The sequence below is a fragment of the Orbicella faveolata genome, unplaced genomic scaffold, assembly GCF_042242905.1.
Source record: "Orbicella faveolata isolate gen_17 unplaced genomic scaffold, um_ofav_v1 contig_2, whole genome shotgun sequence".
In the NCBI taxonomy this organism is placed as follows: domain Eukaryota; kingdom Metazoa; phylum Cnidaria; class Anthozoa; order Scleractinia; family Merulinidae; genus Orbicella; species Orbicella faveolata.
The window spans coordinates 25,448,524-25,469,112 of record NW_028301547.1 but is presented as its reverse complement, the minus strand read 5'-3'; the positions used below and the strand labels follow the sequence as shown (position 1 = coordinate 25,469,112).

The following is a 20,589-nucleotide window of genomic DNA, read 5'->3' as shown; positions in this document are numbered from 1 at the left end:
TCTGACTGTAGAATAATTACAGTCATTTAAACCCTCACGAGCAAAATCCCTTCCTAATCATCCAAGGCAAAATTACCTCGGATAATAAAATATACTGAAAATAAGCCCGTCGATTTTATGTGTTAGACTTAAAGGATACTTGGAGATTTCAACCCTCTACCTCCCTACCCCAGACTTCCCCTTCTCTTGCTGACTACTGATCTAATCAAAGCCCTACCTCCAGCGCTGTAGGTGGCCTTGTAACCCCAGTACGGGTATGTTTTTAGTTCGTCTCCGCTCTGGTAGTCCCACGGACCTTTTACTTGGGGCGTTTTACTGGGAGTGGGGACCGGGGTAACAGAACCATTCTTAGGTGGTACAAGAGGTTTTCCTTTCCAACCAGGCAGGTACGAGCCGTGGTCTTCGTCTTCCATGCTGTAGAAATCGTTACACTGGGGGATAATGTGGTGGAATATGCGTTTATACTCGCAGGTATCTGCAACAAAAACAATAAGCACAAAAGGGATGAATTTCGAAGTGATAGGTAAGTTGTAAAAGGCGATTTAAAATTAACGTTAAGCGCTGAAGCCTATGACGTCGAAACTAGAGGGTTCTGAGCTTACCAAGTTAGGTCCTCACAAGTGAAGTTAAAAAAAAAAATGATGTATAATGTAGTGTAGGTCAGATAGAGTGTAAAATAAACTTTTGAATTGTGCAATGACCATTCCTAGAATTTTAGTCTTTTTAGAGATTAACAGTCCATATTTGCGCGGAGAGCTTTTATTTCTTTCAGTCAACGCTCGGAGATTTGAAACAAGATGGGAAGAGCAGGGGTGCGGAATGGAAAGAGTGCAACACGTACCCTTTTTGATCCTTAGCTGCCTCAGCCGCGCCACGCCCAACAGATAGGCGTTGGGTGTGTCTGCAAGAAAATTGGTCTCGTACGGCGTTACGCCATCGTAGTAAGTGTGAGGGTCCAGAGAAGGGATGAAAACCTCATTCACCCATTTCCAGTAATGAGAGATCTCGTGCACCTTGCAAATAATGAAAATAATCTCGTTAAATGCTTGAAATGTTAAGTGTAAATAGTGGTCGAAGCGTCTGGCTACAAAGTAAATATTTAATTCTTAGACATGCCAGTTAGATTGAAAGAAGCAAACATATTTCAATTATACATGATAGGCTTAGAAATGGCGCCTGGCCGGAGGCAGGTCAGTTGGCTACTTACAAGCTTGTCAAGGAGTTGAACCAAGGTCCACCTAGAAACAACTCCAGCTTTAATAGGAGAGCGGTTTAGGCATCGTCACGCAAGAAACAATGCGTGACCAGACAGAGTTTCATTTGTATCAACGATGAAAAAAATACTTCCATGAATTTCAACCTAAACAGAAAATTGTAACGACACTGTCTAAACGTTTTTGATACCATCACAGGAGTCGGTTTTTCTTGAACAGTACGAGGTTTACTTTCTACCAATCGGCCATGCCATAATTGCCTTTTGCCTCAGTGTCAAAACTAGTCTTCGTGCAAAAATGTATTCCGCTTGCAGTATTCTTTTACATTTAAAGCAAGCTCATTTTTGCACGAGGACTTGTTTTGAAACAGAGGCACAATTAAAGGTAAGGTAAAGGTAAAGTCTGCATACGAGCCAAGTGACCCATTAGGCTGGAGCTTATCCCGGTTTCTGTAGCATGAAGCGACTAGGATTATTTCTACTACTCCCTCGATGGGATGCCAATCCATCGCAGGGTTAGCCCCAGCATTAAGTTCGCCGATACCCATTAAAACACCTGGGCGGAGAGAGACACTGAGAGTTAAGTGTCTTGCCCAAGAACACAACACCATGTTCCCAGCCGGAGCTCGCTCGCGTACCGATCGATCCGGAGACGAGCGCACTAACCATGAGGCTGCTGCACCTCCCACTCAGGCATCATTTCAAACATGGAACCGAATCGTGTAAACAGAAACTCTCTGAGTTTTGATTACGGCTTACCTTTTTGTAAGTTAGGTTTCCGCTGAAAGTTGAGTCTACAAAGGAGTTCTGCATATATCGCGTCACCTGGGATGTTATCAGGTCTCTGTTACCGTAACTGATGGTGAGGAGGACCAAGAGGAAGATGACGTACCAGGCAATCTCTCGAATTATGGACTTCATCTGCTTTTCCTTCATCCGAAGCTGTCGTGCAATCTCTAACTTAGCCTCGTCCGGTGGCTTGTCATTGATGAGCGTCTTCAGAGTCTTCTGCATCTCGGGGTCAAGATCCTCTGTGTTTTTATGCAGCCATTCCTCGTCGTTGGCGAGAGCGTTAATGTCCGCGTAGGAATTTTCTTCGGCTTTCTTGGGATCTTTAATGAGCAGGGCAAACAACATCGCCAGTAGGAACACTTTGATTGGTTGTGTAAGCAAGACGTCTTGCAAAAAGCTAACAGTCATCGATGAAAGCCACTGCACTGATTTTTCTGCTCCAAACACCATTCCGTAGATGATGACGAAAGATCCTGCTGTAGCCACGGCCAGGAATGCTATGGCGTATGCCACGTAAACGAACCAGTGGGGAAGACCTTTCTTCGGTGGAGCTCTCTTCCTTTCTCCGCCAGCCTCGATATCAACGTTCTCTATATCTTCACTTTCGGTTTTCACTGTGTATCGATTTTCTTTCGGCTTGGCTTTTCGAAAGATAGTAACGATGATAAGATTGGCGGGAAACACAACTAAGCTGCTCATAACCCCAATTGAGACCTGTCGGATCGAGAAGCTAAACCCCATGATCTTAATGGAATTGATAGTCGTCTCGCCCTCTCCCACTCTGTAAAACATGGCATTGGCAAGCATGGTGCACAAGAGAATGGACAAGCAACATGTCAAACGTTGAACCCGAGTGAAGGTACTTCGGGGTGGGCGAGTCACAACAGAGAACCATATATGACCATCAGTCAGGTTCTTCCTCACTTCGGACGTGAAAAGCACGTTGAATTTCGTCAGGTCTTTCTTCGACGCCGGGAAAAGATTCCTCTCGATTTTGCCGTCGCTTTCATCGACCGCCAGCCAGTCGTCGCAGACGAACCACCATCTTTGGTCTGTCTGTATATCCTGGATCATGATACGGAGAAGGTTCCACGAGGGATAGTTGCCTCCGTTGTTGTGCCAGACGCGGATTTGTTTCAGGTTGCCAAGAGACTGGGGTACAGTCAAGAGGAAGGCATCGACGGCCCCTGAGAAAGATGGGATACGCTCTGCTCAGTCGATTTGTTACATTCGGTACTGTTTAGTTACAGCTCGCCTTTTATTATCGAAAGCTCAAGACCGTGTTTGATTACATTTCCAAACATCTCAAAGTTCGCCAAAAATACTCCGCTACACGTCGTATTTTCAACTGTCTTCTCGATAACTGGGAATGTGGTCAAACACGGTCTTTCGTGTATGATTTTTACCTGTCTTGAATGTTTTCCTCTTCGGGTCTTTCAACACTCGAGGCTCACTGTCACCAAGAGCACCAGTCACGACAATGGACACTTCAGCACTGGAACCAGCACCTCGGGCAAACCCCGTATGCACTTGAATCTCGTAACAATAGGTATCTCGAGAGTCATTGTCAGGTAGTGGAGACACTCCCGTCTGTAAAAATAACGTTTAATTATTGTGACCAGCTGTTCCACGTTCAAAGGAGAATTCTGATTGGTTCCCTAAATGGTCCAAATTTTGCAATACTGACCGCTGAGATGGACCGCGCACGAATTACATGTAGTTTCGACAAATTGCCCGGTCAGTCTGTTTTACTTCGTTGTCCTGAAGTCCTTTTCGCTAATGGGGTGCTTTTGGAAGGGACAGACTCAAGGGAGACTGCTTATTAGAAAATAGGTACTTATTGCAAGAAGGGCACTAAATATAATCATTGCGGTAGTTAGCTGCGATAAGTTTTAAAACTTAGCTGAATCAAGTTTCGATTTGATCCATTATCGCAAGGAGCACATAGCTATAATATTATTTCGAAAGTTTACAATTTTCTTGATCTAGAAATCCCTAGCTTAATCAGAATATCGGCTCGAGCTTTGAAGTGGCTCAAGTAAGTATAAAGCGACAGATGGGTACCTTTAATGCATCATTCTTGTCCGCTCTCCTCGCAGGAATAAGACAAAGGAGATAAAGGCCCAAAATTATACACACTGTAATCAGCGCATGCGGACTCTCCAACAGTTTTTCTGTACTGAGCTCGTGGAAGTTGATCTTGTTCGGTGGAACGAAAAAGTTACTCCCAAATGTTGTCAGGTGTGTAGTCAAGCATTCAGTAGCACTGACACTTGTCTTCGGCCCCACCTATCAAAAAAATTCGATAACATAATGCAGGCTTCGTCAACTATCACGCATAGAAATCTCGAGCTCATAATATAATTGTTAATTAAACTCGATAGAAACTTGATGTATCGCCAAACTATGAGAACTAAGTTTACAAGAAATGTATTGCGATCAGTAGAGAGATTTGAAATGACTGACTGGACTGAGTAAATTACCTTGACGCCCTCTGTTGACCAGACCTCGCTTTCCTCGTCGTAATACCAACAACTGGAGAGGATCACAGAGAAGTTGTACGGTATTTTTTTCAGTTCCTCCTCGGTGAACGAATGGTTCTTGGGCTCCTTGGAGCGTACGAGAGCAAAGTATGTCCCGGCTGCAGTCCAGTTTAGATCTTCATTAGACAAGAAATATTCATATGAATGATGAGACGGGCCGGTGGAATTTGATGAGTTGTCAACCCGAACCCGAACCCCTGGAGTCAACTCTCCAACCGAAAGCGTCACGTTGTAGTCGTACACGTTCTTCGATAAATTGGGTACGTCTCCCTTTTTGACATACAGCTCTATGTCCACGTCAAGGCCTGGTGACACTTCGATTATCAAAGCGGACATGTTGTCATGTACTTCAAACTCGTGCTCAATGTATTTGCTTGACTCAAGCTCCCCTGAAGCCGCAAATCGACCGGCATCTGGCTCAATTCTTGGAACAATCACGCTTATTTCCTTTCCTTTCTCCAGATCTTTAACATCAACTTTGCTGCGGTTATAGCCGCCATCTGACTCTTGAAATGAAATACTCACAAGCCCGCTGTTGTTGAATTCCCTCTCAGGATGATAATTTGTCTTAGAAACAAGTTGCTGGTGAGTAAATCACAGACAGAAATATTTACTAAATAATTCTCCAGTGAGGTATAGTTTCAATCTACTCTGGGTCTGCTCTCTTGGCAGGTTTAATCCTCTAATGTGTTCCTTCAATATATCGCTTTGATCTTTCCTAGATCGCCTACGTCTTTCCCGTCCTATCTAGAAAACATCGAAGCAATTCTGCTCGCATGGTATTCCTTTAGTGGCTATCCTTCGCTAGGGCGTTCAATTAATTTCGCTTCTAATCCCTGGAGGCCGTAAGGGCCTGTTTACAAGGAGAGAGGGTAACCCTAGCAAGCGGATTACCCTAGCACTCAAACATTTCGTCTTTTTTTCTTCGTCGTGTTTACAAGGCAGCCAGGGTTACCCGGGTAGGCGGGTTACCCTGTCTGCGTGTTAGGGTTACCCTGGCAGGCGGGTTAACTTTTTCCCATGTAAATACTCCAAGTAGCGTTAACCCGCCTACCCGGGTTAACGTTCTACTTGTTTTCAGACTCGCTGAGTGTAACCGCGCATTAAGTTGTCACGGGTTGTAGGGTTACCCTACCTGTGAAATTTTGCTTGTAAACGCACTTGTTAGGGTAACCCCCCCTCCTTGTAAACAGGCCCTAAGTCTATTTGAACAGTGACGAGTTTTGACCTAGCTTTCTTTCATCATCACATGATGAGAAATTTTGAGGCCATTTTAGACGTAAGAAGCCATAATAAGATGGAGGAATGTCTAACAGTAATACTTCTCCTTAACATGGTTTGCCCCAATGAAACATTTGGACGAGCTTACAGTGAAGGAATTGCCTTCTTATGTATTGTACAATGAAGCGATTTGTTTTCCCCACCATGGAACATTTAGTAGCCTGAAATAGGGAGCTTAAGAAAACTACGACGGCAACGGTAACGGCAATGTCGCTAAATTAAACAAAAGGTTTCAAAGCAGAACAATGGCTGTGCACGTGCGTTACAATTCTTGGTACATTTCAGTTTGCCGTCCTCTGCATAACAATAACGTGAAATGACCAAATTCTGCGTTGTCTGGATAACGTGAACCACGACGGCTAATTTTATCAATTTTTATTTCGAGATTATCGATGTGTCCTAGATTCAGCTTCATGATGGCTTTGACAGTGATAAACAAAGCAAATGACTTTAGGGTACCGCAAGATTCGTAAGTTAAATATAAAATCACTTTTTAATCGACGTTGTCCTCGGCGTCGCCGTCGTGGTTTCTTAAACTCCCTATTGTTATCAGTCGGCTGAGGGTGGAAGATGACTGATATTTTAGGCTAGACATTTAGCCAACACATAGGGGTTGGTTAGGTAGCTTGGAAGGACAGGATTCGGTACTGACAGAAGTGACGGATTCACAAACTATATCTATAGGGCTCAAGCTGTGATCAAAATTATAAAATTTGAAAAAAAGACATATTTAGAGTGTACCCTAGAAGCATTTCTTTTTCAACTGTTCGGTGTTATATCTTGTCACACCTATAGGAGAAGTGCAAATCTTAACGCTTTTCACTTAGCCTATATGTGTGACAGCTACACTCCCAAAAAGAAAAGTTCGAAGGTTGTGCCTGTGTGTTGCCTTTGATAATCGTGTTCTTTCCATAAATTATCCATGCATTTTAAAAAACGATTTCAGTGTCACAACAGCTAGCCTGTGTAGCTGGCTGGATTCATTGCGCAACTGCATTTTGTTTTGGTGGGAATAATTCAGCCTTGAGCGCATGTGGCGACGCCGCGGGGGGATTGGTGAAGAGTCGAGTTGACTTCTCCGCCCTCGAAAGAATAAAATCGCGTCTCTGCCACCAAAAATCACTCGCTCTCAAATCCCGCCAGCTGTATAGGCTGCACAACAGCTGACGTGACACATGAAGACAACAAATGAAGTTGCGCATGAGAGAATTAATGACCTCCAGTTCAAAGAAAGAAAAACAAGCCACACACGGAATAATTTTGTCGCCAAAATGCTGATTACCTCCGTTAGCCTGGCTTTTAAACTTCGAAATGCTAAATCCCAATCTCACTCACAGAGTGAAGTAAATTTCTACTGTGTTCAACTCTCGAGTTATTCGTCAGCGCGACGGATAGAACACAAAGCGCTGAGTTCAACAATTAAAGAACGTTACACTTCAAGCCGCAAACGATACATCAACCAATCAGGTCATTGCCCACACATTCCTGGAAAAGTCACGTGACTTGAGTACGATAAACGCTTTCTCCGCTATTTGATTACGGGGGAGGGAACGGTTGTGACACAGCTTACTTATTACTGCGATAATATATTTAGTTTTACAAACAAAAAAGACTGTCCAAAATTGTCGATTATTACTAAATTCCTGGATAATGAATTTTACATTCAAATTCTCTCAAACGAAAAGTTGAATTTTACATGTAACACCTCTCATACCTACACAAAGTAACATACCATTATATCAAGAGTTTTATTGCCAAAGACCGTCAAGTTCTGCGGAATTGTCACCTCACTACCGCCAATTTTGAGTGGCTTTTTACCGATGTCCTCAGTCTTTTTTCGAGAAACTCCCAGAGAGATTGATCCTGCTGTAAGCTCTTGTGGGTGCTCGCCGGGAACCATAGAAACTGTCAGAGCCTCTGCCAATTTATCGAATGTTCCAAGAATTTTCTGAGTTGTATTTTTTGCTGCATTCGTCTGAAACGTAAACCACAAGCTCAGGTGTGATTTAAGTAAGAAACCTTTCTTCCACGCCAAGTGGGAGGCGGGGTCGTTTCTTCCCGGTTTCGGTAGCATAAGGAGGTTAGCATGCTCTCCTTTATGCCAAAATTTGTGAAAACCTGATCGAAAGTCAAATGGAATGGTTCGTTTCTTCTCGGTCCCACCGGATCAGGATCACCTCTGGAGGTGGTCGTCTTTGAACTAGTGCACCGGTGGCACCGAAATTTTTTCGACTTTTTTATGACTGACCCGGTGAACTCGTTTACACCTCGTAAAAACAGGTATGCAGTTATAAGGTAGGTAGGTGGGTAGGTAGGTAGGTAGGTAGGTAGGTAGGTAGGTAGGTAGGTAGGTAGGTAGGTAGGTAAAGTCTGCATACGAACCAAGTGGTCCATCAGGCCTGAGCGTATCCTGGTATCTGTAGCATGAAGCCACTAGGAATATTTCTACACCCCCTTTATGGGATTCCAGTCCATCGCAGGGGTACCCCTAGCATTAAATTGGCCGGTACCCATTTGTACATCTGGGTGGAAAGAGGCACTGTGAGAGTAAAGTGTCTTGCCCAAGAACACAACGCAATGTCCCCAGCCAGGGTTCGAACCCGGACCGCTCGATCCGGAGTCGAGAGCACTAACTATGAGGTCACCGCGCCTCCACATGCGGCTATAATAAGGAATTTATGAAAAAAACACATATTTGCTTAGCATTGTGGGAGATTTTCGCGTGGTGCTCATTTGTTCTCCTTTCCTCCTCACCTCTTCATTGTTTTGTGACACAGCCGCTGACCTAATGATGTTGGCTCCTCCATTCAACACAGACCCAGCGGCGTCCACTACATCCTCGCTGGACACTTCGTCTTTTCCGTTGGCTTGTTCAAGGATTTTTGTACCGGCTTCCTCCATCACACCTGCGACTTTTTCCTGGTTTAAAGAAAAAACGGCAACATCGTTTTAGTCGAATTACCACTCACCCATCCGGTTTCGGTCTCATGTTCCCCCCCCCTGCATTTTGTTAGTACGCCCTTACAGTTCCGGGGGTACCCATTTACCCTGTCTCCTCAGTGGAGGGAGGCACTCTTAAGCCCCGTCCACATTAATGCGTTTTCGAAACGACACGTGTCGAATTTTCGCACGAAAACACCTCAAAAGTTCGATTCATCCAGAGTACCGTTTCGCATCATAGTCCATAGTAAAGCCTAATTTTCCCAAGCGACGGAGTCGTAGTCGAAGTCGTAATCGAAGAACAATACGATCTAGTGAAAATCGAACAGACAAAAAAGAATAACAAAGTTTACACACTTACACCCATCAGTATGCGAATAGAAGCGATATTAGGTCTGGTTTTTCTTAACCTCTGTTATTATCCTTTAATGGCGTAATCTGAATAGGCTTCTCGAAGTGATAACTCTTTGCTATGTGACGTCACTCTAGTAGCGATGAGTCGGTCAAGAATCAATACTGGAAAACAATAGAGTCCCCTCTCTCATGGTAATGGTGAAACACCAGTTTCTTTAGCATTGATCAGCCGACTAAAAATATCGCAATTCAAGTTATGTGTTCCAAGCCCACCGGATCAAAGATTGTCTCTGTCCCAAGCGTGGGTTTAATTTCCTGTTTCCTCTCTAGGGTAGACTCAGATGTAGACGTCGGTGGATTTCATAGGCAGTTTTCCTTTCTATCAACCACTACAATAATTAAATATGATGCTAGTCCGTTAATTGACAACAACAACAACATTTCCCTTTTCAAATTTTGAACTCCAGGGTTGAGCAGAATAAGGGAACATTATCCAAGGCTGGAACTAATTCCCATACTTGTGGATGAACAAGTCAACAGCATATAAGTGTACTTACCTCCACAGCTTTGGAATTCTCTTTAGGGTTGCTTGTAACGGTGGCAAGAGTGTTGGTAAACAGCGTAATATCAGACAAACTCCCGCTAACAGATTGTGTATCTATCAGAGCCGTAACAAGAAGCTCTCGCACCTAAAAAAATAATTAACATTACTGGTAAAATATTTGAAAAAATGGGAAAAGTTTATGAGGGTTATGATGAGGATGAAGATGAGGATGAGGGTGACGGTGAAGGTAAGGATGAAGATGACGATGAAAATGGAGATGAAGTTGAAGATGAGGATGAAGACGAAGGTGAAGACAAAGATGAAGATGGAGAAGGAGGTGGAGGTGAAGATGGAGGTGGAAGTGGAGATGGAGATAGAGGTGGAGATGGAGGTACAGGTGCAGGTGGAGTTGGAGATGGAGGTGCAGGAGGAGGAGGTGGTGGTGGTGGTGGTGGTGGAGATGGAGATAGAGATGGAGGTGGAGGTGAGGGTAATGGCGTGAGCGTATCATTTACCTCTTTTTTCTTCTTATTGTCTTCAGGACTTTCTCCAGACGTTGATTCGCTACCGTCGTTCAGTTCCTCCGCGATACATTGAACAAATGAAGCGGTCTCTAGAGTATTTCCAGCATTAACTAAACTTGTTAGTTGACTTTTTGCTCTGTTTTGAATTTGTTCAACGCTCATCTCTACACGTTTCACCTATAAAAGAAAAGAAAAATGACATTTTGAAGAATAAAGAATACCATCACAGTTTCTTGGGTTTAATGACGGTGCGACCTTTGTACTCTGTGCAGTCGCCCCTGTATTGAGATTGGCTTCACGCTTAAGCTGCCGACCTTTTAAAAGAAAAAAAAGCTTATAACAAACTGCTCATCGCTCCTGGTTCAAACAAGATACATTCCTTTTTTTTATTTCAGAGCTGGAGTTAAATCTAACGCGCGCTCCCATTGGTTGATTTATGGTCACGTGGCAATGGCTAAATCTAAATGTTGCGTGCAATAATTAAGCAAAGCAGATTTCCACGTTGACATCATTTTCCTGCAACTACCAGAGTTCCTTTCGTTTTCTAAATCAAAGGATTCTGGTAGTTGTAGTCAAATGACGCCGTCATCCAAATCACCTATTGTCGCCCGCTCTCCCAGTAACCATAGGTTACTTTAATTTCATCTTTACAATAAACTCCAGCTATATATTTTTTTTATCGAATCTCGATGTTTCCCTTGATTTCGTCTCGAAAAACATCGAGATTCTCGGGAAAACAAAACTAACTGTTTTTCTCGGGACCAGTGATTAATTGTATAATGTATCACTCTAGAGGGAACTCTCCATAGAGGGTTTGGCATTGTAAGACCGGGCATTTTTAGTCGGCTGGGAAGGGTAGAGGGTCGTTGAGACCCGTACCCTGAAACTATTACGACAATGAAACTTGGTCCATTTATGGCAGTTTCAAATATATTTCCTTTTAAACCTATGACACAAAATGACGATGTAATAGTACGTAGAAATGACGCCATTAATCTCTAACAGCCGCCATCTTGGATCCGCTATCTTAGATTTTATGATTCTCTTCAAACGTTAGAACATTGCCAAAACTGCCCATATGTACCTAATGACCAAAACCGATCAAGAAAGCCAAATATAACTAAAAAGGTAAAAATATTTGCAAGAAAGTTAATGCCTGTCAAAATATGGTTGCCGTGGAAACATCAAGATCCTCGACAAATTACATGTCATGCTCAGTTGTTCCCATACACGTTTAAGGAAAATTCGTCAATACTTAATACTTCAATGCTTTTAGAGTAACAATCCCTCAAAGTTGATATGGGCCTGAAAAGCCCCCCCCCCCTTCCCCCCGCTCCTCACCACGGTTTCAGTTCGTCGTTATGTCGCATTTATGAGGAAGCAAGGCCAAGATTTTCCTTTATAGTTTAAAGGAATCTACGTTAGTAGGAGACGAAAATGGTCTTAAAGTGCCACTGAAACGAAATTTTCGTACTCTCTTTTATTAGCCCAATTTGTAGTTTCAAACGTGCTTAAAATAATGGTGAACTTTATTTCTGTCAAATCCTAACGGAAAGTGCTTTTTTTAGCTGCTGAAATCGACTTTTTGGAGCAAAACTGTGTCCGGGCTCTGGAACCGAATTTAAGGACCTTGTGACGTCACTGGTTGTATTCACGCAAGACGCGCTATAGATTCTCTCTTGTTTTCACTTGATTTATTAAGTCTATTTTTCATATTGTCGATACCTGCTAGTTTTCTACCTTGTAATTTCTGTCCAGTCTTGACAGGAAATACATATCATGAACGTTGGAGGGCGCCAAAGAGTGTAGATTCACCAAAATAAATGCTGCAGATTAGAACAGCTCAGTTACTTTTCGAACATCTTGAGTACTCGATTGGAGATTTCGAAGACGAGTGTGGCAACTTTTATATCACGTCCTAAAGCCTAAACACGATATTTCGTCGTCTGTTTTCAGCCTGGTTCTGAAATTTGGATTCTCACGTTTATCTAAGGTCTATTACACAAGGTTCGAATATATCCTCGGCAACTTTACTGCAGTAAAAGCCGTAAGCGCATCAGCCATCCACACAATCACGAAGTTATTAACGGTCCACAAGCTTTGAGTCGAGTACTTCTTTGCACACAGAGGGCATCTTTTTATGATACTAATAAGTGAGAGTTCTTGTGGTAGACAAAATGTATCTTTGAAAATTGTGATCCGCAGCAGGGTTTGCTTTATTGCCGCATACGTATCAGTGTAAACAAAGCGGGAATTTCGCTTCTCTATTACACGTATCTCCCAATTGCAATATTTCACGGTCGATGGACTACTTTGAGTTCTTTAGAACATACTTATGTCTATGATCTTCATTTAATGGTATCCAAATTCAAAGCAATTCGTTAAAACGTCACTAGTTTACACTCCTTTCGAAGGTTTATTAAACAGAATTTGAGCTAATTTGCATATATCATCTTTCGCCGTCGACATTGTCACGCTTTCTCTCGTTTCCTGAAAACATACCTGTAGGGTCATGGCAGCTTAGTTTACCTTTATAGTTTAAATTCGCTCCCTCACATAAAAGAAGAGGGTTTCTTAAATTGTTGCTGATTTGATAACTTGTAGGATGTAACAGATGCAACTGGACTAAAGGTCACTGTAGCACAATCTCGTCCGCGGTGAAACTCACAAAGCGTCCGGTTTCCTCGAAGCGAAGCGACTCGAAACTCGAAGCGTTGTTGCTGCGATTCGTGCAGCAGCAGTCCGGATAATAATTTCAAAAGCCGCTTTTTCTTGTTTTCATGTCTTTTTTACTTTATGAGTGTAGATATTGTTTAATTGAGTGGTGGCCATTTCACCAAGAGTCCCGATCATTTTGCGATCCAAGAACTCCCACTCGTTTGCTTGCTTACATAAAATATCCTGCAAATATCCAATTAAATAGACTGAAAAGCCCCAGGATCGACTCTCCACCTCTTCTTGTCTAAGGCTACTGTTATTATCTGCTTTACAGCTCTGAGATGTCCTTAAGATGTTTTTTGGGGGGCTTCGAACAGTATTCTCTTCTCCCATAATCACTCTAAATTTTCAGCGCGGCATGAGAGTAATACAACCAGTGACGTCACTAGGCTGTTTTGGCCGCGCCAAGATGGCCGCCAATTTTGGGCTTAACCAGTCAACTTCGAACGGCTGAAAAAGCAGTTTTCGCTTACCGTATGCGAAAAAAAAGTCCGCAGTGTTTCCAAGTAAGGTTGAAACCTTATTACTAAGCAAAAATCTCACATACGAAAATTTCGTTTCAGTGGCACTTTAAAGCCATACGTCAAAAACGTTATTCTGAATTTTATCTGGAAAGGCCTTACGAGCAACCCATCACAGTTACGTGTGAATGCTTATGCTCCGTCTACCTCCATCAATCAATTACCTTTATTGGAGATTTGAACTTGACCATCTCTGAGGCTCCCAAACCGTCGAAAATTTTGGCGTAGAGTGTTAAATCGTTGTCGTTTTTCTCCAGACCACTTGGAAATGTAACTCGTGAACGTATATCCTCTAAGCCCTTGCCTATCGTTTCATTCTTTAATCCTTCCCCTCTCCAGTAAAAGAATTCATATTGTAGCGGTGTCTCGACATCTTTAAAGTTTTTGCAGCGCAGAGTAAAACTCGGCTCCAATGGTTTACCCTCGAGTGGCTCTGCGGTACATTCTCCATTTTTGGGAGGCTCGTTAATGGTAATTTCACGCTTGGCATTGCCCTCTTTTCCACCAACAATCCACCCGATCAAAGTAACCACGTATTTCTTACCACCTACCAAGAAACAAAGTAAGCACACTCTTTTCTAAAAGATCGTCTATTTCAAGGACTGAGAGTGAATGTTCCCACAGTAACTACCTTATTAGTAAGGTTTTTTAAAAATAATTCACAGTAAATACTACGGGTAAAAACGAACGACATTTCGACTACTCTTCGGTCATTCTCAAGTTCAAGGTTGAGGTAAATTCATACTTCTGGTGGAACACCCCCACGAGTTCGAGACACATGACTTGAGATTTTGCCTAACCCTGGTCGTCATTAAGAGATTCCCATGGGTTTTTTACAAGGAACGGCTACCTGCTCAGTTACATAACCCAAGAACTGACTGGGGGAAGCGAACATCTTACCACAGATGTGTAAGTGACTGGACATCTCTCCCTAGTGCACCTAAAAGGCATTAATGCCATGTAAAATGTTGAAGCGCAACATCGATAAGTTTTTATTAGCTGCACATTCTTGGCGTTTATTAATAATCAATTTTAGAACTTTTTGTGCACAGATAATGTAAATTAGTTTTCAGCATTTTCTATTTTCTCTTTTCACTTTTTAACTTTTATCTTCACTTGTATGAACTTTTTGGTTTGAGGACCTTCCTGAAAATCACTTTAAAGTGATGGGAGCATCCTCTTAAAAAATCATAAATTATTGTTACTATTATTATTATTATTATTATTATTATTATCATTCTTATCATTCTTATCATTCTTATCATTCTTATCATTCTTATCATTCTTATCATTCTTATCATTCTTATCATTCCTATCATTCCTATCATTCTTATCATTCTTATCATTCTTATCATTCTTATCATTCTTATCATTCTTATCATTCTTATCATTCTTATCATTCTTATCATTCTTATCATTCTTATCATTTCTATCATTCTTATCATTCCTATCATTCTTATCATTCTTATCATTATTATTATGCCAATCATGCACGTTTACCTGTCCCCTTAAATGTTAGCCCGCCAGTAGACTGCCCCACCTCCCAACACTCGTTCCTCATTTTTTCCCCTCTCCCCCTGCCCTACCCCTGGCATACTCTTCACCTTTCTCCTGCCCCTACTAACTTTCCGACCGGAGAGCCTTCTTGCTGATTACATCATATCACCCTCAAGGCAATTAAGTACAATTTTGGTTCCAAGTTAGAAGAGCACAAAAGGTTTATCCATACAAAACCATAGTTCTTACCCACCCATAGTTCTTACTTTAGCCATGCATGGGCATGTACTTTGTATGCATTTAAACGTTTTTAATAAGATTCTAGAACAGCTTTGCAGAGACAATTAGCTGCAAAGTGAGCATTTGGTTGAACAATTCACACCCTCTTGAATTCTGAGTTACCCGTCAATTTTACCCCTAAAACTAGAGTTGACACCCGTTACATTTTGTTGCGTTACGTTCCTTAGGTTGCATAACGTTATTTTTACCTTCCAGTTTATTGGGTTTGATCACTAGGCTATCCAAGTCCAAAAATGTGCCAGCATACTCCTCTAATTTTTGTGGTATTTCCTCGCACTTCTCTTCTTTACTATTGCCGCATTCTTTCATTTCCAACTTCCATTTGTAATTAATGTTCTTGTTTGTTCTATGCTTTCCGTGGCCTCGTAACGTTAACTTGCTCGATGGGTTAATTTTTTCTGATACGTCACATTGCTCACACCTAAAATGTAATATTTAAAAAGTTCCAACAACAAAATCGTAGCAATTTGTTCGTCTCTTTTAACCAAATATTTAGACAGGAACTTCCGGTATTCGAGATCACCTCTCCTCCCTCCCTTTAAGACATTCCTTTCGGCGACACCAAGAATTAGAATTGCTTGAACCCGTTTGTAAGTGTCTTATCTTTCCTGGTAATACGCTTGTACATCTCACAATTAGCTAATTTCCCGTCCCCAGATCTCTTGTGGGCGAATCCAACAACGATCTGGGAACGACATTAACACCTAGCACGAGATATTTTACTATTTGTGAGTAACACTTCCGTAAAATTGCATTGCGCATGCGTGCCACATATACTCTCTCGCGTACATAACAACGCGTAAATTTAAGTTAAACTTACGAGAGGGAAGAAGATGTGACAGTCGCTCCTCGGATGTGGTGGATATTTTCATACGGCCTTTCAATATTTATACTTCTAAAAAATGCGACAACTTCTCCAGTAAGGAACATGAGCGAATTTCCTGTCCTTGGAAACCGGATTTTCCAAGATTTTTTTTGTTACGGTGACCTAATATGTCACTTATGGTGCCTAGCTTATAGGCTAATTACCACCCCATACTGCGGAATTGTGAAATATCCTGAATTATAGTCCATCAAATATTTTCGCTCGCGCGCGCCCCTGGTCTAAAACGAATCACGTGACTGAATATTTCCTATGGGGAATATCCGACTGATATTCCCCAATTTTCAAAACCGCGCGTGTTGCGAAAAACACTTCAAGGATAATAAACACAATAGCCTCCACTTGGCGCGAAAATATGCTCGGATATATGTCTTTGGACATTATCTGTTCCTCGAAGCTCACAATTTTCCTCGAGCTCCGCTCTCGGTAAACTGTTCGCTTCTCGGAACAGATAATGTCCGCGGACAAATATCCGAGCATATTTCCGTGCCAAATGGAGGTTATTGTTTTTATATACTCACTCAATTTTCAGGGTTGGCGGGTCTCCCGGACTAACAGTCACAATCTGATCTGCAAATTTGTTGCGGTCGTCCTTCGTCATGACGAATCGGAAAATATACGTGGTGTTTGGGGTCATAAGACTTGTGTTCAACGTAATTTTCTGAGACGTGAAGTTGAGCTGTCCAGGTCCATAATCAAAGCAACCGCCGAGGGAGACATTGCGTGTATTATTTATCTGAGGTGGTGGGGTTGGAATGGGGGGTAGGTTTGTTAAATTAGTTGGTAGATTGTAATTATCATCCCTCTGCTTACAGAACCACGAAAAATTGTATCCAGTGTTATCCTGTGACTCGCTGTCAGGATCATTTGATTTCGCAGCGTTTAGATCCAAGGGGGCTACATTACCCACAGTCCTCTCTGTACCTCCATCGATAATAGCGACAAGTTCAGATTTTGTGATCTCTATGTAAAATTTCTCCTCGGTAAAAACGCCTGGTTCCAACAACATGTCGATCCGGAAAACCAATTCATACGAGCCGTAATCAAGCCTGCGAGCAGGGATGTTCAGGTCAGAACTGCCGAGGTCGATTTTTAATTCTTCCTTGGGAAGTTCTTCTTTCTTATCGTCTCGCAGCCGATAAATGCGCCACCCATATTTAGTTGTAAGGTTGTAGCAATCGATTTTGTTTGATGTTTTGATATCGATCTTCTTCGAGCGTTTGTACTCCGTTCCTTCTTCCTTGCTCTTTGATATCACAGCGTTTATTTCTGGGTAAAAGCAAGGTCCTTTCACAACGGACGCTTTAGATTTTTGATTTCCAATCCTGACGCAAGAGACGCGATTCTCGGCAGTCAGAGTGACATTATAATCTTGTGCCTTGGTGTAGGTGTGTGAGAAATTCACGGGTGATTTTAAATCTGTGGGGTTCTCACAACTCCCCTGCAGGAACGGCGTACCAGTCTTGAAATATTTTGTCGTTCCCTCGCTGTCCTTCAGTTCAATTTTAAAACAAGAATTGTTTCCCTTCTTTTCCACACGTAGAGAGAAATTGAGAGGTTTGTCCTTCACTGCAGGTCCGTCGTTCTTCAGGCTAACTCCAAGTATGCTTTCCTCTACGGTGATTTTCATTTCTTTAGTGTCGTTGCTGACTTCGTTCTTTGCCCAGAGTGAGATATTGTGATCTCCTGTTGAGTTGAACTTATGCCGACAGCTAATTCCCTCGATTTTGTGACCGTCTGGAAAGGTCCAGGTGTACGTCACGTTTGTACCATTTATGATGGAGGCGCTGAAAGATATGTCGTATTCCAAGGGAAACACGCCTGTTTGAGGAAAAAATTTCTTTTCTTGTGGACATTCATTGACATAATCTGTCACGTGAGCTGTAAAATTGAGGCCGTGGACTTCATCTTGAACTTTAACCTCCACGGATGCGCTGTCAGAACTTATCTCATTGGAAACTTCAACAGTAGCAATATATACGCCTTGCCTGGGATAAGGATGAATTATTTCATCTCCATTTTTTAAGAGGTTTTGGGAGACGTTGTCTCCAAAGCTGTAGTTGAAGTAAAGTGGCCTCGAGGGAGGGTTCTGGGTAGAAAATTCCACGCGGAGCCCCACTTTGCCAAGCGAAGAACGAATGGGCGAGTTTGACTTAAGTTTGACCACGCTGATGGGGTTCTGAACAATCAGCCTGCAAGTCGACGTCACATTCTCAAGATTTCTGTTAAACAACGTCACTGTGATATTGTATTCCCCTGCGTCCGAGTAAAAATGCTTCGAAGTCGTTCCGTTTTCAGGGAATTCTTGATGCAAGTATGTAAGATTGCTTAACGAACCGTTTCCAAAATCGAACACAACGTTAACGTTGGTACCATTTGAAACTGTAGCAGTTGCCGTGACGCTCTCGTTCACAGCTATGTACAAAACACCGCCCTTTGCACAAGGTCCACTTTCAGCCGCTTTTTGCAACGATCCGCGTCCTACTGCAAGTTTGGCGCCCTGTACTGGAGTCTCAACATGGATTGTAGTGTTAATCGTCTTGTTGTCGACCTGATTACTTACTGTGACTTGAAAGAGATAGTCCCCAGGAGCACTGTAGTTATGACTGCTTATGGCCAAAAAAATATCGGCAACTGTGATGTTCTCTTTGAATAATTTTGTGTCGCCATCGCCGTAGTCGACAAGTATGGATATTTCAGAACCCTGAGACACTTTCCAGTGCACTCGCGCCTCGGTCATCACTCCCACATTGTGATCGAAGCTCTCAAACTGCAATCCTTCGATCACGTCCTGAACGATGACTTCTTGGCAGTGTGCTACGGCTGAACTGATATCATTGGATGCGATCAAAGCAACTTTGTACCTCCCACCCTTACGATACGTGTGTGAAATAACTTTCTTTGTGGTGTTGATCGTTTTTCCGTCCATGGTAAGTAAGAAGTAATTGGCTGTTTCTTCTCCCTGATGCTGTAGTACGGTAAAATTAAACGTCTGGTTTGTTTTCACGATGCCTGGATGCATCACGGATACACCCGAGATTGCACGTTGCACACTGAGATTGCCTCTGATGCTATCATCGTACAACTTATTAACCGCTGTGATCGTCACAAGGTACAGGCCAGGATTGGTTATGTTCGTTTTGTAAATGGCGAAAAATGTGGCGCCAGGTGCTTTAGCATTGGTCAAATTCGCTGTGTGGTTCTCGCCTTCCGGGGATACAACGCTGATGTTGAAGTCGACATGTGATCCGTTACGTAACAACCAGCCGATGCTAGCAGTAGTTCCATTTTGAATGGAAAGGAGGGCGGTCTGACTAAATTCCAAACCCGCAATCTTCTCCTGAACGACAGTTGAGCACCAGATACTGACCAGGCTTACTCTATTTGTCGCTATGAGGTTCACAACCACTGTTCCGGTGGCTTCATAACGATGCATTACCCATGGTGTTGTGGTTGTGGCATTTTTCTCATCGCCAAAGTCCCATACATAAGACACGTTTGTGCCGTGCAGTAGTTCAGCACTTATGTTCACGCCTTCGGCCGATGGGAGTGCATCGGGCAACTTTAACTCCAGTCCTGTTATGTCTTCTTGAACAGCAATCTCTTTTGTGAAGCTCAATTTTTCTCGCGCGTTTTCAAGAGTGAAGGAAACTTTCTCATGACCAGCTTTCTGATAGCGGTGTTCAAAGTACGTTTCAGAGGCTGCAGAGTACCGTATGGCTACCGCAGGTGCGTAATTAACTTTCGTCGGGCTCTCTTCTGTTAATGGAAGACGATTCCCGCGAAGAGTCTGGGTACCAGTGGTATTAAGCACCGAGCTGGAATACAGGAAAGAGGAACTTGATAAACTGGTTTTCAATGCCGCGGTTGGCCCAGTGGCGGAAAAACGCACTCCGATGAGGTCGCCCTCTTGGAGTTGAAGTTGTTGACTTCCAGTTTCAATCAAAATGAGTTTGTGGCCAGTCGTTGTATAAACCATGTAACTTGAGATATGCTCGTAGTCAAAGTTTCCATGTGCTACCGTCGTGTTGTCGCTGCATGACTCGCTCTGCTTGGTGCACTGTCCCTCCTTGAAGCTAAATGTTTCCTCGTTGTCGCAGCTCTTGGGTTTTCCTGCTGGACAAACGGATGCGTTTATCACGTGATAACTAGCGACACACAGGTTGCTTGCTCCACAGTAACGCTGACCCACTGATAGACATTTTCGTCGATAAACCTACCACAAAATGAAATAAGGTCTTGATCAACCTAGTTCCTAAGAATTAAGAAAAGCCCAGGGATTGAGTTTGGCCGGGTCCTGATCGGATAAGAACCTGGAGAGGGGTATGTACGAAGCTGACTTCTTTACGCTAACAAATATCATATATAAAAATGAAATTTTAAAATATGATAGATAAATAAATAAATGAACAAATAACTTGGGAATTGGCACGCCTAGTAGATGCCTATTTTCTACCATTTTCACTGAGATCCGATTAG

At 42.7% G+C, this 20,589-nt stretch overlaps 1 protein-coding gene across 1 annotated transcript in view; it reads right to left on the bottom strand.

The window, feature by feature from the left end:
- LOC110049786 (polycystin-1-like) overlaps window positions 1-20,589 on the bottom strand; it is a 41,782-nt gene that overhangs the window by 4,091 nt on the left and 17,102 nt on the right. The window contains exons 13-25 of the mRNA XM_020755611.2: window positions 16,632-20,326; window positions 15,416-15,648; window positions 13,595-13,977; window positions 10,183-10,368; window positions 9,681-9,812; window positions 8,584-8,748; window positions 7,562-7,804; window positions 4,489-5,130; window positions 4,070-4,294; window positions 3,412-3,595; window positions 1,973-3,192; window positions 842-1,013; window positions 218-475 (exon numbers count right to left, since the gene is read on the bottom strand). Coding sequence (XP_020611270.2) covers window positions 218-475; window positions 842-1,013; window positions 1,973-3,192; window positions 3,412-3,595; window positions 4,070-4,294; window positions 4,489-5,130; window positions 7,562-7,804; window positions 8,584-8,748; window positions 9,681-9,812; window positions 10,183-10,368; window positions 13,595-13,977; window positions 15,416-15,648; window positions 16,632-20,326 — 7,738 coding nt within the window. The remainder of the gene's footprint in view (window positions 1-217; window positions 476-841; window positions 1,014-1,972; window positions 3,193-3,411; window positions 3,596-4,069; window positions 4,295-4,488; window positions 5,131-7,561; window positions 7,805-8,583; window positions 8,749-9,680; window positions 9,813-10,182; window positions 10,369-13,594; window positions 13,978-15,415; window positions 15,649-16,631; window positions 20,327-20,589) is intronic.